Source organism: Megalobrama amblycephala, linkage group LG4 (assembly GCF_018812025.1).
Source record: "Megalobrama amblycephala isolate DHTTF-2021 linkage group LG4, ASM1881202v1, whole genome shotgun sequence".
Classification (NCBI taxonomy): domain Eukaryota; kingdom Metazoa; phylum Chordata; class Actinopteri; order Cypriniformes; family Xenocyprididae; genus Megalobrama; species Megalobrama amblycephala.
Window position 1 is genome coordinate 39,771,564 of NC_063047.1, and position 22,253 is coordinate 39,793,816.

Below are 22,253 nucleotides of genomic sequence, written 5' to 3' on the forward strand. Positions count from 1 at the left end.
AACTTATGGAAAAAGTGTAACTGATGCGATGTCAGTTTACACTTTCTTCGTAACTTAAAGCTGCAGTCTGCAACTTTTTTTTATGTTAAAAATTTACAAAAATTATATAATGAGAATATACAACATGAATCCATTTTCCAAACCGTGTTTTTGTCTTATCCTGAATCATTATGGTACACTTATAATAAGTGTTTATATTCGGACTATTTCAGACCGGACTGGTAGGACTCGCCGCAGAGTATCACAGTAACTGCGTGACTCGCCATAGACATACACAGAGAAAAGTAGCTCCGGCTAGAATGCTCCTCCACAAGACGCATGCAGTTCTGTTTATTAACCGCTAGAGGGCCAAAAATCGTGGACAGCAGCTTTAAATACAGAAGGCGGTCTGGCAGAAGTTAGATACTTTACTTCATAACTTGTTTAAATATGGATATTTTTTTACACAAACACATCGCTTTGCTTCAGAAGGCCTTTATTAACCCCCCGAAGCCGTGTGAAGTACGTTTATGATGGATGGATGTGGATGGGTGCACTTTCTTCAGCTCATACTCACTGGTATCGCTCACTGCCATTATAAAGCTCGGATGCATCAGGATATCAATTAATATTTCTCTGATTATGTTCATCAGAAAGAAGAAAGTCATATACACCTAGGATGGCTTGAGGGTGAATAAAGCTTGGGCTAATTTTCATTTGAAAGTGAACTAACCCTTTAAAAACATTTATAAAAGATTTCTATTTCAAACACATACTGAACTTCCTATTCTATTTTATACATCAACACAACTGTTTTTAACACTGATAATAAGAAATGTTTCTTGAGCAGCAAATCAGCATATTAGAATGATTTTCTGAAGGAACATGTGACACTGAAGACTGGAGTGATGGTGCTGAAAATTCAGCTTTGCCATCACAAATTAATTAGTTATAATTAGCTATAAATATACATTAGTTGTATTAAATTATAAGTTATTTTAAATGTAAAAAAAAATCTTAAAAATCCTACTGATCCCAAAATTGAGTATATATATATCAGTCAGGTCTTTTTCATACAGCAACAACAAACTTCATAGTGACCATGGATCTAAACTAAAAATAAATAAATAAATAAAGTGACGGACTACAGTAATCCATTTGTCTTTTTTTATTGAAAGTGGCAATACCAATAAAAACACTATAAAGAATATGGGTTTGATCCTGCAACAGTTAAACTCATTTGACCCTTCATGAAACATTGAAATGATGAGAAAAAGTAAATAATAATAATAATAATAATAATAATAATAATAAACAAGGCATATAAATGAGGAAGAGAGTTGTTTTAAACTTACTGTACATTTGGATTATAATGCCTTCATGCGAAATTAGTGAGAACAGCACTAAGCGCAAGATTACTTTTTTTTGCAATACTATGAGTACACCTAGTGGTCATCTTTACAAAGGACTATTTACATAAAGCACATATTGCAATTAAATGTCACATTTATGTTCAGCATATTTGTAAGTAAAGGAAAGCATAATGTTTAATCTAGACAAACACTTAAACCAAATACTGAGCATCAAATTATTCACAGGCTACATAAAACAGTATAGCTTGATGCAGTTGTAACATGTAATGTTTAAGGCAAAGATTTAATTTACTCAAAACTTAGAAAAACATCATCAGATTTCTTTAGGGCATTTAAGAGAAGTTATTCATAAAGTAACAAAGTAAAGACATGGCAGCTCCAATTCTAGTGACTGAGATTTTGGTTTGTCTGTAGTTTGGTCAAAACATTTAGGGCAGCTACAACTGCTACACAGGAAATAACCATAAAATGTCAAATAATTCCAGTTCTAGATTCTATTTCCTTCATCATTGACAACGCCAACCACTTTTTTTTTTTCTACCAGGGAGCATCAGGAATGCTACAGTACGTCTAATATAGGCAGATCCTGTAACTATGTAAACCGAACACCACAATCAAGAAACACAAACATGCACTTTTAGCAATAAAACCTCTGAAAGGTTAAATAGAATAGCTGTACAGAGCTGTAACAATGCTTTATAAGTATAAAAGATGGTATATAAACGTGTTCTTTGAGAAATGGCATGCTTGCTGGCCTAGTGCATGAGCTGAGATAAAATATGGACATCCATGGTCTAAAGCACCATTTAAATTGTAACAAAATAAGGAAAGTAAGCAAGAAAAATGTTTCAATGTTGCTGTGGGCCATACATATAACAATCTGATGACAATCTGCATGGCAGTTTAAGTTTTTGGGGCACAATGTTGTGGCCTTGGCTTTCCCTGTCCATTTTTAATCAGTGTACAAACCTTTACTGGGAATGGCAGTCACATGCTTTACTTAGAATGGTATGATTCACTGGAAATACCATATGCTAAATATGTAGCATTCATCACTACCTGAGATTGAAGATGAAACCGAAAGACAGGAAACTTTAGGAATGTTGCAGACTTATTTGGAAATATTGTTTTGGTGCAGTCTTAAAAGGAAGCTATGAGGATGTTTCAATAAATACAGTAACAAGACCTCTCATATGAGTAAATCTATTCATATACATGTACAGGAATAACCTTGCGGAGTCATTTCTCAGATGGTTTTTGTTCCCATGAGTGCAGCCATGCAACTGAAATCTTGTTACCTTAGTAAAACACCCTCGTAGTGAAATAACATAACTATAAAAACACTAAAAACCTAAAAATATTACTTTCAAAAATGCAGACAAACTCTTGAATGAAAATCCCAGATGGTTTTTGGATTTGCATAGAATTCTTCAGCTACCAAAAGAAAAGCGTAACAAGCAAGACACTTACAGGTGATGTGTGAGCCTGAGCAATGCTTTGTTTTTATACCTTCATGTTAGAGGAAAACAAGAGCCCTACATCAGTATGGGAACAACCATAACATGATTTCTGTAACAAATCTCCATGGAAATATACTTAAAACAAAACATAAGCAGCTTTTGAGCCGTTACTATACTAAAACAAATTAAAAAAAACAAACAACATAAACATTATCATCATAATCTCTCTTTCTCTCTCACACACACAGTAGTTGTAAATGGACAGTGGTGATACTGGATCATGTGTGAAGAGTTTTTAGGCTTGAAATCTCTTTGGGAAGAGCATGGGAACCACCAGGGTCCACATGTACAGAAATAAACAGACCCAACATGATGCCATCTTGATCCAGAACACTGACCAGCTCCCCTCCAGCAGCCTCTCGATCTTTGCATTGTCATAACTGCAAAGAGAGAAGATCATATAAATATTAATTATGCACGGTGACATCTGACCTTCTGGTGTTAACCCTCATGTTCCTCAAAACTGAATACTTGCTGAATGCTTTAATTAGGTCACAGGAATTGTATGGTAAAATAAGAGTACTATAGTAATAAAATGAACAAAATTAACTGACTACATTAGTAAAAAAATATATACATCTATATCTATCTATCTATCTATCTATCTATATATCTATCTATCTATCTATCTATCTATCACCTTCCTAATATTGTGTTGGTCCCCCTTTTGCTACCAAAACAGCCCTGACCCGTCGAGGCATGGACTCCACTAGACCCCTGAACGTGTGTTGTCATATCTGGCACCAAGATGTTAGCAGCAGATCCTTTAAGTCCTGTAAGTTGCAAGGCGGGGCCTCCATGGATCGGACTTGTTTGTTCAGCACATCCCACAGATGCTCGATTGGATTGAGATCTGGGGAATTTGGAGGCCAAGTCAACACCTCAAACTCGTTGTGCTCCTCAAACCATTCCTGAACCATTTTTGCTTTGTGGCAGGGCGCATTATCCTGCTGAAAGAGGCCACAGCCACCGGGGAATACCGTTTTCATGAAAGTGTGTACATGGTCTGCAACAATGCTTAGGTAGGTGGTACGTGTCAAAGTAACATCCACATGGATGGCAGGACACAAGGTTTTGTGATGGAATTTTTGAACTAATTAATTATGAACTAACATTTCTTTTCTTCTACAGGCCTAACAAGCTAATTTTGAAATAGAGAAATAGTCACTAGGACTGAGTGTTGTAACAAGTGGAAAAATTCTGCTGTGCTGGCTAGACAACATCCTTCCAAGGATAAAAAATAGTCATTGTTTTGACCTATTGAGTAAACTGTGAACTATTAACCCGGTGATATTTTTTGATGATCTTGTGATTCAGTTGTTCTAATCTAAATGTACTCTGCCAGTAAGTGGGGCAGAGGAACTAAGTTGCTTTTCTTAAATCTGAACCAATCATATTAAGACTGATGACAATGAGTAACAGATCACACTATACTGACTGTAAGATGTACCTGAAATCCTATAAAACCTGCTGTATTCCTTTGATCGGAGAGAGATTCTCTGGGATTGATGAGAACTCTCCCAGCTCTGATTAAAAGCTTTGAAGGACAACAACTGGAGTCTCTGGTTATTGCTGCGCAGCAACTTAGGTTAGGGAACACTAGGTTTAAGAGGGTCAAGACGTTGACCAAAATAGGTATTGAAGTGTCGCCAGCAGATGCTTGGGTGTCGATTAGGAGACGTCCCAGGATCAGGCAAACTTAAGTGAGGTACATAGGGGAAAAATCTACCAGTTTCCCAGCAGAACATTGCCCAAAGCATCACACTGCTTCCGCTGGCTTGCCTTCTTACCATAGTGCATCCTGGTGTCATGTGTTCTCCAGGTAAGCGACACACACGTACCCAGCCATCCACATGATGTAAAAGAAAAAGTGATTCATCAAACCCAGCCACTTTCTTCCATTGCTCCGTGGTCCAGTTCTGATGTTCACGTGCCCACTGTTGGCGCTTTTGGCAGTGGACAGGGGTCAGCATGGGCACCCTGACTGATCTGCGGCTATGCAGCCCCATACGCAACAAACTGCGATGCACTGTGTATTCTGACACCTTACTATCAGAACCAGCATTAACTTCTTGAGCAATCTGAGCTACAGTAGCTCGTCTGTTGGATTGGACCACACAAGCCAGCCTTCGCTCCCCACGTGCATCAATGAGCCTTGGCTGCCCATGACCCTGTCACTGGTTCACCACTGTTCCTTCCTTGGACCACTTGTGATAGATACTGACCACTGCAGACTAGGAAGACCCCACAAGAGCTGCAGTTTTGGAGATGCTCTGACCCAGTCGTCTAGCCATCACAATTTGGCCCTTGTCAAGCTCACTCAAATCCTTACACTTGCCCATTTTGCCTGCTTCTAACACATCAATTTTGAGGACAAAATGTTCACTTGTTAAATATTCATTATTCACGTCACCTGTCAGGGGTCATAATGTTATGCCTGATCGGTGTATATACACACACACAATAATTTAACACCATGAACGTTATTTACTCAAGATAATAACTCAATAATAATTCAAGTTAATAACTCAAGATAGGCAGATAGGTGAATGACACAGCTGGCTTGAGACATTCAGAGATAATAAAAAAGAAGAGAATACAAATGTTTTTATATACTTACTGAAACCAGTTGGTTACGGTCATCATGACGTAGAGGGAGCCGAGAAAGAAAACAAAATGGAAGTACCAGTAGCTGTAGATTGTGCCATCTTTCTCATCATACTTCACATTCTGCCCTCCTGCAGTCTTCTCGTCATCATTGTCTTCTGGAAAATATATACAGTATATAAAAAATACCTATTTTAAGAAACCTGTAGTACTTCTTCTTGACCACCTGGAGGCTCCATCTACCCTTTTTTTTACTTTGTATATCATCCAAATTAATATTGAAAATAGGTTATTCCTAATAATTAAATTCCTAAATCTTCAAGTGGCGTCCTAAAATACTAAAAGAGGTGTTGGTTGAAATATCTTGCCTGTATCATCAACACAGCAGAAGCAGCAGCGTGCTCTCTGAAAAAAAAAATAGAAGGCATGATTAATGATTTAGTTTGATGTAATGTTGTATTAAACACAGTAGAGAGATCATAGCAAATGTTCACCTCATTTTCAGGCATATCGTTCCTGTACACTTGCAATGCTGCTGTACTCCTCTTGGTGGTGGAGATCAAACTGGAGGGAAAGAGTATTTTTATGTCAACTCAAATGGCATCAGACACAGGGGGGCAGTGTTCTTTTTTAACTGTCAAATGTAAAAGTAGAACATTCCATGGACTAGAACTCATCAAGACAGACACAGATGAAAAAATAAGTCATTTTTTTCTGCTCCAAAGCTTTGTTTGCCTCACAGAAATATAGCTATAGAAATATAGCAAAAACCTTTCGACAGGAGACACAACAATGAATCACTGGGCTGACAACTAACACATATTTTTGTGAATCACATGTAAATATGGCTTTGGTGGAGAGGAGCGGCTCTAAAGAGAGAGAGCTTCATGTCTGCAGTTAATGAGAAACACATGTGAGTTCACGTCTTGACAGTATGAGAGCTTCTAATCTTCACTCCCTTCCTACCAGACTACCTGCATTTAAATCTAAATGAACATCTTGTCATAGCCAGATAATTATGTGTTTCTGTTCCTCCTGGGATCGTTTTTGGGATCACCCATTTAAATAACATGTTATGGGGATTTCCATCAAGGCTAAGAACATCTGAGCTTATTTATAGGGACAGTTACATGCATACAACATACGGTCATTTATGCATCTTTATGTCTTTCCAAACTGTATTACATTTTTCTTCAGTGGAACACGAGAGATGGTTTGATTATAAAAGAACAAGACTTTCATAATCAAAAGATTTTTTTTGAGAATTACAGCCAAGGGGGAAGATTCAAAGGAAATTACTTAAATTTTGGTCTGTTTTTCACACAAAAAATACAGTATGACTTGAGTAGTCTTGGAATATAGTGTATGAGTCATATGCGCTATAATATCTTTCATAGTGCTTTTTAGAATGCAGTTTAGATTAGGGCCATCACAATATCAGACTGTTAGAAGAAAAGGTTCCATTAAGAAACATAAAGGGTTCATATTGAACCTTTTAGGAGTCCCATCATGGGATCATTTTATGGATTAAGTTTTAATTTACTCATTTTGTTTTAATTAAATTGTATGATTAAAAAGCTTGTAAACATTCCTTTTTAAACATGAAAGTATTATGCAATCATTTAACACATTTCTCCTTATATAGAACCTTTTTGGCATAAAGCGTTCTTTAAAATTGAGTTCTATATAGAACCTGTGATGAAGTGGTCGAAAGGATATTTCAACATAGAATGTGCAGAAAAGAGCAGACAAAGGATGCTCAGGTCAAAGACTATGTATATCTATATACATCACATGATCAAAGAATCTAGAAAGTGCTTAAAACTGTAGAACTAACAGTCATATGATTAACTTAGATCATCACAAACCAATCACCAGTACAGTCAGTATAATCAATCACAGTGAAGAAGACTTGAGCGACATTGATTTGTACTCAACTGTAAGATATAAATGTACATGTAGCTTTCTATTCAGAGAGCCTGTCTAGATTGTTGTGACCAGTGAGCTCGTGGCCTTTTATTCCTGCAAAGAGCAGGAACCAGTGTCAGACCAGCGTACACCTGAGAAGGGCGGTGATAGTTTATAGATGCTAAAGACCTGGTGATCACATGTGGTTTGAGGTAGTGATAGTAGCTTCTTGACAGGACGCTGTTGCCATACTTCAGGAGGGGAATTACCTTGAAATATTGTATTGTATTGTGTATATTCGGGAAGGGAATGGGCTATATGCACGAAGCATTCTTTAGAACTTCCGCAATAATATAAGCCAGCTGGAAAATTTCCAATGAGATGTCATTTGCTGGTGTGTTGAGCATCAGTAGTGTAATACTTAGTTTATAATCAGAATATAGTCACTTAAATAGTCAGGCATAGCATTCATTTAGTTATTTAAACGTAAGACAGCATAAAAAATAAATAGATAAAGATGTACCTCAGTGTTCCTCCTCGGCTAAATTCAATTCGACCATCAGTTTTCACACTTTAGTGTGAAAAAAAGCATCAAAAATTTAATATTTATTGTGCACTTTAGTTTGATTCATTGAATAAAATGTAAGTTTTCACAAGTGTGCTGAAATCATTGATCTTGTACTGCACAGACTGACAGCTGATGTGATTAAAGGGAAAGCGCGGTGCTCGCATTCTGTGTCATTCACAAGAAAAGTTCGTTTTTCATAAGATTTTTTGAGTATTTCATACTTCACATTGACAAAATGTATTTTTAAACCTAGTTATTTTATAATGTTTAATAATTAGTCAAAAACAAAATGAAGTGAAAAATGATTAGAGGAGATGGCTGAAATATGCGCAAATAAATGCTACTTTGCTGCCACCTGCTGGTTATAGTGGTAATTATTGTCTTTTTTATTTTTAAATAAGTGTTTTCTATCAAATGTTGAATTTCCTACATTTTGAAATGTTTGGCTTTACAATGGGGACAATCTCAGAAGGATGAACAAGTAATGTTTGTGGTCATCACATTAAAAATAACATTTGAAGTGCTGGAAATAAAAAGTGTGTGTCTAATTACAGACACAGCATTTTTAAATGGTCCGAATAGCTTCGTCTTTATTGCAATCAATAAAACTGGTTTATTGGCAAATTAGGTAAATGTGATAACTGCATTAAAATATGAATACAACATTAAAAAGTCAACCACTGATGGTTTTGTGTCCTTGTACAGTGATCACAGAATGAACAGCTAACAGTTCACCGGATATGCCCGAGCTGGCTTAACGACAAGCAGGAAGTAACCGTGCATATGGCCCATAATTATTATATTATTATATATTTGGGATGGGAATTACTCCAAAAGTACTGTAGTATTGTACTGGTATTATATTGACAACTGGAGGTTTTGTTCGTATTGAGAATTTCCATGACAAACCTCATTGTATACTGTTGATTGGTACTTCCTGTAGACTGGGGTAACTTTTTTTTACTGAATCTAAAAAACTCCCACATTGGCAAGCTAACTTTTTTGGGGTAAAGGTAGAGTGTCTTGTTTTTGTCTGTCCTCTCTGACATAATTTCACTCACTGTGTCCTCTTTTTTCCCCCCATTTTATGATTGGTGGCAACCAGTGTTGAGTGTCAACCAAACAGTTCCTGGCACTGGATTATTCACAATATTATCAGATGTATTAAAACAGAATCAATATATCATTTTTTAAATAACAAATAACAGTTATCTTCAATGCTGTTATATTGCAACACCCCTAGTTTGGATAGATCTCTATTTTTGCTTCACAAAAGAAAGAAAATCATTATTCCTTTAAGGTAAGGCTGAGAAAATGAATTGCTCATACCAAGAGTACAGTATACAGCCGAACAGTATGACCGTTCCGATGCCCGTCACTATGTTAGTGTCATTCTTCAGTCCTGATTTAAAGGGAAGAACGCAGACAGTGACATTTTTTCCGTCTTCCTCCACCACTGAAAGAGACAGATCACAGAACTGATTTTAATTAGGCCGTGGGAAATAACTGTACCAGTATGGTGTGTTGAAATGCATTATTGGAGCTACTGCAGCCTCGGTTTCCTGCTCTGTCCACACACAAGCTGTATGAGACACCACAGACCACTGAGACACACCCAGGACAGATTGAGAGACTGTGTTTGAGTGTGAAAGTGAGAGACGCACTCACTTTCAATGGGTTTGCTGGCGAGAGCTGAGAAGGTTAGGTACATGACGTAGACAGTGATGATCGCGGGCTGCAGCAGACCTGAGGTGGGCTGGACTGTGTGGAGAACAAAGAAAAACATCAGATTTATTGGCAAATAGCAGCACATACAGATTTGAACTGTCTGTTTGAGAGTTTCATGCTCTATGTACACTACCATCCAAAGTTTTGGGGTTGGTAAGATTTTATGTTTTTGAAAGACATTTATGTTTACCAAGGCTGCATTTATTTGATCAAAAATACTGTAAAACAGTAAATATTATTAAAATTTAAAAATAACTCTTTTCTATTTGAATATATTTTAAAAATGTAATTTATTCCTGTGACGGCAAAGCTGAATTTTCAGCATCATTACTCTAGAAATTATTCTAATATGCTGATTTGCTGCTCAAGAAACATTTCTTATTATTATCAATGTAGAAAACAGTTGTGATGTGGATATCTTTTGAGTGATTTATCATCAAGTTATAAATCAATATTTATCCTTCTAAATATTAAATGATTTGAATGACTTCTTTAACGTATGTTAAGGCATTTATTTTCCTTTTCATCTTCAAACACTAGAGAATAACAATGAATTTTGTTTGTACCACTCAGTGACAAAGTACAACTTATCTACATGTTATGGGGAAATATATAGATAACCAACTTCAACCTATCTATGCGTGCTGGTATTCTTGTTGCAGAGCAGTATTGGTAAAAGATGAACAACTGGCACCCTGGATGATGGAATGACTTGTTTTGTTTTGTTTTTCGACAAATTGGCGCCTGGAAGAGCAGTTCTGTGACCTCAGAGGGTCACTCCATTCCTAAACAATGGTCTTGTCATCTGTATAATCTATGGAGACATGCTTATGTCTATCAATCCATGTGTGGAAATGTTCTCTGTTTATCTATTTCTTAGCCAATCAGAATCATTTAACTAATTAAGTAATGATGTAATTAGTGGACTCTGTTAGAGTATAATTGGTGCTGTATTGAATGTGTACACAGAGCAGCCCATGAACTCCTTGTGAGCGTTGAAGCTGACTTCTGCTGATGAAACTGCAAACTATTCTTCAGTAAAATTTTCTTCAATTTATTTTTTTAAACTCTGGGTCTTTATTCATCACATGTGGTCATTGGATCTTTAAGTGTAAAATCCCTTAAGGCCGAAACACACCAAGCCGACGCTGACGAACTAGTGGCGACGAAAGCAGACTGCGGGGTTGGCTCACGTCGGCAGCGTCTGTGTCCACAGTTGGCCTGACACACCAAACCAACGCTAAACAGCCGACGGCCAAGTAGCACGTCAGTTCTGCGCCTGCGTGAGATGAAATGCCTTTCCGTACCAGCAGGTGGCAGTATCTGAACAGCCAATCAGAATGATTAGATGGACCGACGAGCTCCGACGCCGATTCGAAATGTCCGAAAAAAAGCCGACGAGGACCAACTTCAGCCGACGGTTCGAAACACACTGAGAAAACTTAGTCGGACGACGAAGAAAAACTGCCCGACGGCCGACCGTCGGCTTGGTGTGTTCCTGCCTGTACATCTCACTTAAGTTAATATTAAGTTAAAGTTCATCTTTAACAACACTTATAATTTAATAACACTGTTAAATGTAATCTTAATATATGAATATACAATATACTCTGAATTTTCATACTGTACATTATAATCCCGTGAGGTCTAAATTCACTTTTAGTATTTAAAACATTTGATTTTAGTTTTTAGTTTCATTTTTAATTTAGACAAATTATAATAGATTTTTTAATAACTGTCATTTATTGGTTATCAGCCATAACATGAAAAAAAAAACTAAATATAAGCTAGCCAGTTTCAGCCAGAATTTTCCTACTTAGGATAGTATTTACATTTGTTACCATTGTTATTAATTTAGACTTGGCTCAGTTTGTAAAAACAAACAGCAAATGCTTAGCGGTTTAGCAGATAAGCAGGCAACACCCTGAATAAATATTTAGATTATGTATGGTTACAAAAGTATCACACTTAATGGTTACAAAAGTATTACACAGCATCACGTGAGTTTGAATGAATCTGATGTGAAAGAATAGCTTACCAACCTTGTTTTCAAATCATGTAAATACCAGTTAAAAAGTAAACTTGGTTTACATGGAGCTGAGCTCCGCAAACTCCATCCACAGGAATTTGTCTGTGGTAAATGACATAATGTCACAAATGCAACTAATAAATAAAAATAACTTACAGTACGCAACTTTTTTTTTGTTCAAAATTAACAAAATTTATATAATGAATCAATACATCAATCCTTCTTCCAAAATGTGTTTTTGTCTTAAACCAATTCACTATAGTAAGCATATTATAATAAGGTAAGCATACTATATTTTAGACCCGAAAGGGTGGTTTTTGCGGGTTTTTGCTTGTGCGTGTCTCGTCATATCTGTAAATAGAGAAAAGCTGCTCCGGCTACTTTGACGCATGTATGGTGAAAGGTTGACACGGAGCACAAACAAAATCCCCAAACACGTGTTTCGCACATTTAAAAAAAAATGCCGAACGGAGAAGAGTCTGCTGGAAAAAAAAGAGAATGCGACAGAGCTCGTAATAAAACCAGAATCAACATTTGCTTGGCTTAAAAGAGATGGTGAGAACTGAGTGATTTGAAATGTTGTAAAAGCAAAGCTGAGATTTTTATTACTCTTCAACTAGTAAGCTTTAGATCCTTTCCATCTAAACTTAAGCCTAGTAGTGAATGTTTTGTGAGCAGTAGGATAACCATAGTCATCCGCAGTCAAGCAGAGCCAAAAGCACAACCAAAACAATGTTATTCTGCAAAATGCATGCAGTTTTGCTTTTTAACCGCTAGAGGGCCAAAAGTTAAATGTGTACCTTTAAATCACTTTCTAAATTAATTTCGCCTTCAACTTTGGTTTGTTTAGTGAGAATCCATGATTGTTGATTGCATAAAAGTCTCCGGCTTTTGCACACATGGGAAAAGCTCCAGCTCCAAGCACTATGAATAAACTTGTTTGCCTGACATCAAACAAACATCTGCTTGTTAGTACAAAAGTAGGTCACTGAAGTCCAAGCATCTTGGTAAACTCACAGGTCTGAATGCAGGGCGAGATGGCCAGCAGGGACACGACGAAGCACAGGCCGCAGTTGACTCCCAGGAAGAGCTTGTTGAGGAAGCAGGCCTCTGGGTGGGTGTAGAACCTGATCATAAACACCATGGCTCCCACTGCCACGGAGAACAGCACAAGTGTGACAAAAGCCAGCGCTGCATACCACATTTTATTATATTTGGCTCCTGAGTACCTGTGGAGGGACACAGTGGAGACGGTTCAAAGGAATGCTCTGGGTTCAATACAACTTCAGCTTTTGTGGCATAATGTTTTGTCTTAAAAATAAACAAATAAATAAAAATAAAAATGTATTTAAAAAAATGCAGTTACACTTTCTTAAGGTGTCCTTGTTGTTACAGTGTAATTATATATTTAAGTACTGAATAAGATTAATTAACAACATGTACTTACTATAGGGTAGGGTTAAGAATATGGTTTGCATGTAATTAAGCACATTTTACTGCTATTACTACTGTAAGTACATGTAACGTGTAACAAGCACACTGTAAAATAAAGTGTTACCAAAATTGCAATTATGGTAAAGTACCTAAAATGGAGGTACAAGGGGCCAGGCAATAGGTTGGGGTTGAAAGATTTTATGTTTTTTTGTGTTTTTCACAAAGGCTGTATTTATTTGCTAAAGCTGATGTTAAAGTTGAATTTTCACACCAGCCAGTCCAGTCTTCAGTGTCACGTGATCCTTCAAAAATCATTCTAATATGCTGATTTGCTACTCAAGAAACATTCAATTTTATTTTGGCAATGTTGAAAGCATGATACGTTTATATTTGTGAAAATGTGATACATATTTCAGGATTCTTTGATGAATCAAAAGTTAATGAATAGAAAGTTTTATAACAATATAAATGTCATTACTGACACTCAGTTTAATACTAAAATTACACTGAACCCAAACTTTTAAATGGTGGAGTATGTAGAAACAAGATTAATAAATGCTTTAAAAGTATTGTTCATTATTTCATGTAAGCTATTGTATTGACTATAGAATTATGCTTGTATTCATGCCAGAACATTCCTTTCATACAACAAAAGCTCTTCATTACAGACATTCCTTCAGATCTATCTCAAATCCAGGTAGGGGTAGTCCCACATAGCCAGAATTTTCACTATGAACATATAGTTTGGTCTACATTGTGACCCAGAACCGCCCATTTAGACAAGAAGGGGCTTTCAGGACAACAGATAACACAAATGACCAAATTTTTTTAGGGGGTGGTTAAATCTGAAATCAGATATTGAGATCAAACTGAAATATACAGATGTGCTTAAGAATATATAATGCACTACAGTTCAAAAGCTCCCCAAGTCTGCATTTATTTGATCAAAAAATACAGTAAAAAAGTAATATTGTGAAATATTATTACAAACTGTTTTCAATATATTTAAAAATTTAATTTATTCCTGTGATGGCAAATCAGTCTTCAGTGTCACATGACTTCTAATTTGCTTTTGTAATGTCTTTACTGTCACTTTTAATCAATTTAATGTATCCTTGCTGGATAAAAGTATTATTACTTAATAAAATCTTACTGACCCCAAACTTTTGAATGGTAGTGTATATTGTATATTTTATTCAAGTATCTTGAATAAAAAGTATTTGGCCACTTAACCAGGTGGTCCGTGGGTGTGCCATCTGAGGCTGAGACTAAGGTAGGAGTGACCAGTGACTAACTAGAGATCCTGATGTTCTCACTAATGGCCTGTAACTGCTGTGTTCCTCAGCTGTTAAACCAAGATTGCCCCAAGAGACTGTCACAGTAATTCATCAACTCTAAGTCACTTTGGATAAAGAGCATGTGTTAAATGACAAGATTTTTTCTCAGTGGTAGACTGTTTTTATCATGAATGTACCATATCAGTGATGATAACCATGACTAAGTGAGCAGTGACGAGACATGAAGGCGTGGGGTGAGGGAATGTTTCAGTAAAGCACATGAGACATGCTGACAGCAGTGACTTCCATCTGCTGGGCAGCCCTCCAGCTTCTGCTTCATTTCAACATCTCGATAAGGTAGTACTGTACCTCTAAAGCCTATAGCTTAATCTAAAAAGACAGCTTTTTTGAATTTTCACAACCTAAAACTAAAAATTTAAATAATGGAGAAACACGTACAGTAGGAGATCGCAGGAGATAACTTTAAACACAACCACATTAACATAGACGATAACTGACAAATGCACTAGGGAAACTCAGGGTTTAAAAACTGACAGTGTAATCAAAGATAAAATGAAACAGGTATGGGTACTAGGTAACAAAAAAGGGAACTAACTAGAGGACATAGGAAAACAGGAACAGAGCAAACAGACTGAAAACAAAACTTAAACAAAAAAATACAGACAGACCCTATCTATCATATTTTATAAAAAATAAAAAATAAAATGAATATATAAAAAAGTATGTGTACTAAAACTTTTTCATTTTATATATATATATATATATATATATATATATATATATATATATATATATATATATATATATATATATATATATATATATATATATATATGAGCAATATCACACTCGTAGCCGTGCGATATGGCTGTATATCAGCACGCTGATATACAGCCATATCGTAGGCTACGAGTGTGATATTGCGTTCATACAACAGTTCGACGGCACGAGTGTGTAAATAAATAAGAACAACAACGGAGTATCACCATTTACACTTGTATGCAATAGAATGTGGGTTTTACAAATATTTAACGAATGAAAAGGATTTTAAAGAGCTTGTGACAAAACCTTCTAACTCCATTGGATCCTCAAACTGTCAATCAAGCCTCATTAATCTGCCTCACCTCCTGAATGAAGTGCGCACGCAGTTTGGACATCTCCTCTGTGCAATGCAAAGGTAAATAAAGATCTGATGTTTGAAAAAAAAAAAAAATTGTAAAGCGTTTTCGTTACTCAAAAAACCATATGTTTATAAAGTTTAATGTTTTACGTATTTGAAGAGCGGAGAAGAGTCTGATATGTCCCGTCTAGTTGTAGCCAATATGCTATATAAGGATGTAACGTAACGTTTATTATTATCAAATTGAATATAGCACAATTCGACTTGCTCTGGAACAAATAATAGATTAATAAGACCAAAGATTGCCCGTTCTATGTACTCAAATTGAATTATGTCTCATGTTTAAACACTATAAGAGCCAGCGGCAAATCCCCGAGGCACTGGCCGAGATGAAGCTGTTCTCGGGGGTTACAGAAGCACTGAACGGCCGCTGACGCACTCGAGCTCGCATCTCCGAAAACGTCAAAACAAATTGTAAAATAGGCGCTGTTATTAAATATGAGTCACATATTTCAGGTCTAAACAACTACATTCTCGCCTAAAAAACTATTAAAACTACAGTTCGTGGTACAAGAAGTAGTATTTGTAAAAATTACGGTTGATTTGATCGGCCGCCATGACGGTCACTTCAAGCGGAGTGATACAAACGGTGAAAAGGCAGTAGGAGTGCTGTTATCACTGAAATATTGCATGGCTATCAGCCAATCAGATTCGAGAACCAGACAGAACTGTTGTATAAATATGTATAAATATATATATATATATATATATATATATATATATATATATATATATATATATATATATATATATATATATATATATATATATATATATATATATATATATATATTTAATTAATTATAATTTTTTTCTAAATTTTAATCATAAAGAATGAGGTTTTGTCAAGTTTAAGTTACTTCTTGGGACATATTTCATTACAAAATTCCCTGTGACAGTCTCGGATGTTTCTGCCCTTTTGTGCTGAGGTTTCTTTTTGTTGAGCAGAGAGGAAACTATGATGCACAATGAGCTCTGCCATGAGTTTCCTGTCCACAGACTGGAGAACAGCCAAGAACCTCTTACTTATTCTCTTTCTCCTCCCTATAATGTCAACAACCCAACACAAGACAATACTCTAGTCTACCGCCACAACACACATTATTTATGAACACACACTTTGGGAGAGCTCTGCTCAAGAAAAAAAAAAAAATCTTTAAAAGAGCTTTACTTTTCTCTTTCAGCATGACTGTCTTAAAGTTGAAATGTTTCATGTCTTGAAAACTCCCATTGAAACAAAACGCTCTGGTTCTTGGAATGAGAACGCTAAACAACACTTTCACTGTTACTGGTATGAAACCTGCTCTGCTTGTTGTTGAAACTGGAGGTTGAGGGAGTGAATCAGCTCATCGAATGCCCAAACCATGCATGTGATTTGTACTTCACACTTTGTCCTCCACAGTGCCTAAAATAAGAAGCAAGTGCGCTAAAATTTTCCACAAATCTTTCAACCTGGTGTTAAAAAGTCCCATTTTGCTATAGCAGCACAATGTTAGGACCACCCTGGCTGGCAACTATGCAACTTATCTGACAGTGGAAATTAAACGCCGCCAGATTACAGTATAGTCTCCATTCCCAGACCTAATGATTTCCAGTTGCAGGGATTCAAATTACATACCAAAGAAACAGTTGGATACGATGATGGAAAGTAGTGGAAAGGTTCTCCATGAGCTTAATAAGTTTTCCACTTGGTGAATGAAAAGAGGAAAGAAAAGGGAAAAGACAGTTATTTGGACACTCTAAACTTTAGCTCACCAGTTTTGATTCCATCTGTGGGCAAACTGAATGAGAAGCATCAACTGGATCATGATGAAGAGAAAACCACCAGCTGCCCCCACATAACGCCAGACTGAGAGAGAGAGAGAGAGAGAGAGAGAGAGAGATGAGTCAAATGTCTTTCCCTCTGGCTGATTACTGTATGACAAAACAAACACTGCTTTCTGCTAAAAGCCAGGTTCAATACATATCAGGAAGCACAAATCATTTAAAGAGACACTAACGAGTGATAATCATTTGGACTTGAGCTAATATAAAAGCATACACAAGCTCCTCTTGCACACTGACCTTTGGGGTTTTAAGTAACGCATGTTACGCAATCAAAACAAAACCTAATAATTTATAATAAATAATGCATTATTTTAACTGATTCTTTTTAAATGTAACATATATGGTACAAAGTACAGCTATGAAACTCATTCAGAGCCATGGTATCATCATTTGTACTGATTACAATACTATGGTACTGCTTCAGTATGTATATTAAAAGAATTTGAGATATACTTCCATTTAATCAAGTGTTCTAAAAAAGGATAACATCTATTCTATTAATATGATTTGCATAATAATTAGGCTGTAAACTTAAGATCTTCTTGCGCAACATTCCTCTAAAATGTCTGAAGTGCTGAGGTCATTGATACAGGCAGCGGAAGACTCTGTTTGAGTTACTAGAGTTTATGAACCACAGAGACATGCTTACAGTAGATCAACTGTTGCTCTTGGACATTTAAGAGTAGATATCTCAACACTACTGCAGGCTCAAAGTAGAAATAATAAAACTTTCCAGGATCGTCTCAATTCCTCTTAATAAAATGTTTCAATAAAATTTAACAAGCCTCTTTAGGGTGCACGGAAACAACAGCAGCACATGTTATAAAAACAGAATGTGTATGTGAAAACAGATCATGCTAAACCTTCTAGAAACTTGTCTTGATTTGGGAGAAAGAATCCGCCTGCACAGCAGGCCAGCAAAGCCACGAACTTAAAGAACCAGAACCTACAGAGAAACGGGAGAAAGTGTTGATTTAAGACATAATATGCTGAATAAAGGAAAAATATTTAACAGGGTTTTCAAACTGAGAACTTGTACTAAAGTTTAAAATGAATTATTAAAGTGATCTAGAAAATGATATTAATAATTCAGTACATTCATTTTTCACAATAAATATTGTTCCAAAGCAACTTTTGTTTTAATTTATACACTCTAAAATCCAGAACCCAGTTTAAAGATACACTACTGTTCAAAAGTTTGGGGCCGGTAAGATTTTTAAAAGAAATTAATACTTTTATTCAGCAAGGGTGCATCAAATTGATCAGTAAAGACACTCATAAAGTTACAAACCGGTAAAAAAATCTATCAATTTTACAGGTTAATAAAATTTTCACAATTTTACAGTTTTTACTGTATTTTTGATCAAATAAATGTAGCCTTTGTGTGCATAAGAGACCTCTTTTTATCTTAATTTTACTGATCCAAAATGTTTAAACAGTAGTGTACTAACACACTAAATAAATATCTTGAAAATTAAACTTTTCCTACAGTATGTCTTTCTTGGATTTTGACTCCTTGCCATCTAGTATAAGATTTCCTGTTTACCCTTGTTAGTATATCGTCATAGGGTGGTGTCAGGAAGATCTAAATGAGGTTTTTATTAAGGGATTTGGGTCTGTTTTTTCTAAAGGCTTGTATGATAGTGCAGAGCAGGATAGAGCTGCATAAAACACAGTTCAGCTATATACTTCCTAACCCTGCATTTGCATACAACACAAAGATCTGATTATTGCAACATGAAGTGCTCTCATGTGGGACTAAACCATCCCATTCATAGGGGTAAAGCTCCCATTTCCTCTGGACAGAGTTTTAAATTAATACCTCTATTCAGGGCTTTGGTTGTGGGTGAATAATGGAGCATTAGGAGGCTAGGAAAGATAGAGGCAGCAGGCCAAACAATACACGGTGCTCCCTATAGCTCCTGTGAACCTGGGTCGGGAGGGGCCACGAAGCAAAGCAGAAGAGGAACAAGCACTGTTTCCAGTGTAAATACCACTTCAAAAGTGTCTGGGTAGACCGCTTACCCGTTGTGAACAGCTGCCCGGCATCCTGTGCTGGTTCGCACACGAATGGTGAACACAGAGAATAATAAGAAAAAGCAGGCCATGCCGAAACAGACTTTATATACGGCTGAATAGCCCACTAGGGTACTGCAGTTCTCCCCCGCATTGAGCTGTTGACACATTTCTGTGTAGAAAGGAATCTGAGAAAAGCACAAAACAATAGAGGAATAAAATTACACTTTGAGTAACAGAATAGTTGCAGTCGCCTCAGGGCGAGGCTAAAGTTAAACAGAATCTAAACTGTGTACACACCCATTCACGCTGGATGTCAAAAGAACAACTTATATCCACCCTACATAATAAATAACATTGCTTTCCATCAAAGACTGATTATGTTTTTAATACTAGTAAAAAGTCCTTTAATTTTTTTTTTATTTAAAAGCCAAAATAAATAAATAATAATAAAAAATTAATAAAATAAATAAAAAGTGATTTTTTTTAAAGTATAGTAAAACATTTATAATGTTACAAAAAAATTCCATTTCAAATAAATGCTGTATTTTCAAACTTTCACAATTCACAATATTAAAGGGTTAGTTCACCCAAAAATGAAAATTATATCATGAATGGCTCACCCTCATGTCGTTCCACACCCGTAAGACCTCCGTTCATCTTCGGAACACAGTTTAAGATATTTTAGATTTAGTCCGAGAGCTTTCTGTCCCTCCATTGAAAATGTATGTACGGTATACTGTCCATGTCCAGAAAGGTAATGAAAACATCATCAAAGTAGTCCATGTGACATCAGTGGGTTAGTTAGAAGTTTTTGAAGCATCGAAAATACATTTTGGTCCAAAAATAACAAAAACTACGACTTTATTCAGCATTGTCTTCTCTTCCGGGATCCGTTCCATTGAATTGATTCCATTGAACTGATTCCATTGAGTCCTTTCATCTGTCGGCATTGGTAATGCACTTTTACGTCACCGTGGTTGTTTTTGGCGATTAGGACATCCGCGACATTTTGAAGCATCGAAAATACATTTTGGTCCAAAAATAACAAAAACTACGACTTTATTCAGCATTGTATTCTCTTCCGGGTCTGTTGTCAATTCGCGTTCACGACTCCGCTTCTTCTTCTTCTTCTTCTTTCCTGTTTTACGGCGGTTGGCATCCAGCTTATTGGTGCATTACCGCCCCCTTCTGCTCCGGAGTGTGGTTCACGACTCCGCAGTGACGCTGCTGATGCAAGATGCTGCTGACGTGTTATCTGGTGCTCCAGAGCTTTGTTTACAGTCTGAGGGAGACGCACGCTGTATTCAAGCTATTCTACATTGTTTGTATTTTGAAACAATTACCATTACCAATGGCGACAGATGAAAGGATTCAATGGAATCAATTCAACGGAAAGGATTCCGGAAGAGAATACAATGCTGAATAAAGTCGTAGTTTTTGTTATTTTTGGACCAAAATGTATTTTCGATGCTTCAACAACTTCTAACTAACCCACTGATGTCACATGGACTACTTTGATGATGTTTTTATTACCTTTCTGGACATGGACAGTCTACCGTACATACATTTTCAATAGAGGGACAGAAAGCTCTTGGACTAAATCTAAAATATCTTAAACTGTGTTCCGAAGATGAATGAAGGTCTTACGGTTTTGGAACCACATGAGGGTGAGTCATTAATGACATAATTTTCATTTTTGGGTGAACTGACCCTTTAATGTTTTTACTGTATTTTCATAAAATAAATACAGCCATGGCGAGCATAAGAGACTTCAAAAACATTTCTATAAATCTTATTCAATATAATATTCAAATTTATACTTCAAAGTACTGAACACTATAGTATTACTACTGTACATGTTCAAAAACTTGGAATTACCATGGTTTGTCTGTAAATGTATTAACTTCTACAGTTTAGAGATCAGCTAAGAAGTCGTCAGAATCAAACCAGTATTTAAGGTTCTCTTTTGTGGTTTTGAAGAGAAAGCTGGCACAAACTACAGGGCACTGGTCAATTCCTAAAATACATTTAGGTTCCCAACAGTCTGCAATTTGTAGACCTGCTATAATGCTGGGAGGCACTGCTATTATTATAACATGGACCATCATATAATATAAGGTTATTAAGGTGTTCCTCTGTAAGCAATGCACCACTTCCTATCCCATTTGCTCTGTCCCTGTGTTGTAACCACGAAAGACCACCAGGAGGGGATTTTATGTGCTCTTAAATTTGAAACGACTATTTGTGAAAAAGCTTTAACAGCTGTAAATCTTTTTGTGTCTTGGGCACCTCAGTGGCAGTTCTTTTGTGCCTCACCGAGGCAGCATTTTTTTATAACTGCACTGGTCTTTTTTTAGTGGCTGGGTTTTTATACTCATGGCATTTACTCAGTAAGCACTCATTGTGGTGTTGAGAACAAAAAGAGGACTTGAGCTCATGTTACATACCCAGCCTTTAAGTGCATTTCAACAGCTTTCAGTTACCTATTTTTGTATAGTTCCAGAAAAGTCAACATACAGAAAGAGTTATGCAAATAGAGTGCAACATTTCCTGTGTTATGATGGAGCACTGATACTCAGTCTTACATTCCTTTCATGCTTTGAAGCAGAAGTCATGTAGCTCTCCTTTGTGTTTGTTTGAATAACATGGGCTAGCTGCCTGCAAATAAACCCTTGATCCCTCTATTGACCTTTTCTTTAATGAATGAATGAATGCGTATATGTTGTCCCTACAAATGCTGTAAATGCCCCCTGTGGTTTTAAAAAGATCTGTCCAGGTAGTAG

At 36.3% G+C, this 22,253-nt stretch overlaps 1 protein-coding gene across 2 annotated transcripts in view; it reads right to left on the minus strand.

The window, feature by feature from the left end:
* Nucleotides 1–1,132: 1,132 nt before the first annotated feature.
* The window catches only part of serinc5 (serine incorporator 5), a 31,588-nt gene continuing 10,467 nt past the window's right edge, over nt 1,133–22,253 (minus strand). Inside the window, exons 3-12 of one of the 2 annotated variants that reach the window (XM_048189250.1) lie at nt 19,477–19,655; nt 18,315–18,397; nt 17,380–17,473; nt 12,730–12,941; nt 9,624–9,716; nt 9,285–9,411; nt 5,974–6,043; nt 5,848–5,884; nt 5,493–5,634; nt 1,133–3,252 (exon numbers count right to left, since the gene is read on the minus strand). In XM_048189250.1, coding sequence (XP_048045207.1) covers nt 3,108–3,252; nt 5,493–5,634; nt 5,848–5,884; nt 5,974–6,043; nt 9,285–9,411; nt 9,624–9,716; nt 12,730–12,941; nt 17,380–17,473; nt 18,315–18,397; nt 19,477–19,655 — 1,182 coding nt within the window. In that variant the 3' untranslated portion in view covers nt 1,133–3,107. Of the gene's footprint in view, nt 3,253–5,492; nt 5,638–5,847; nt 5,885–5,973; nt 6,044–9,284; nt 9,412–9,623; nt 9,717–12,729; nt 12,942–17,379; nt 17,474–18,314; nt 18,398–19,476; nt 19,656–22,253 lie in introns of both variants that reach the window. The other variant, XM_048189249.1, reaches the window with a different exon arrangement.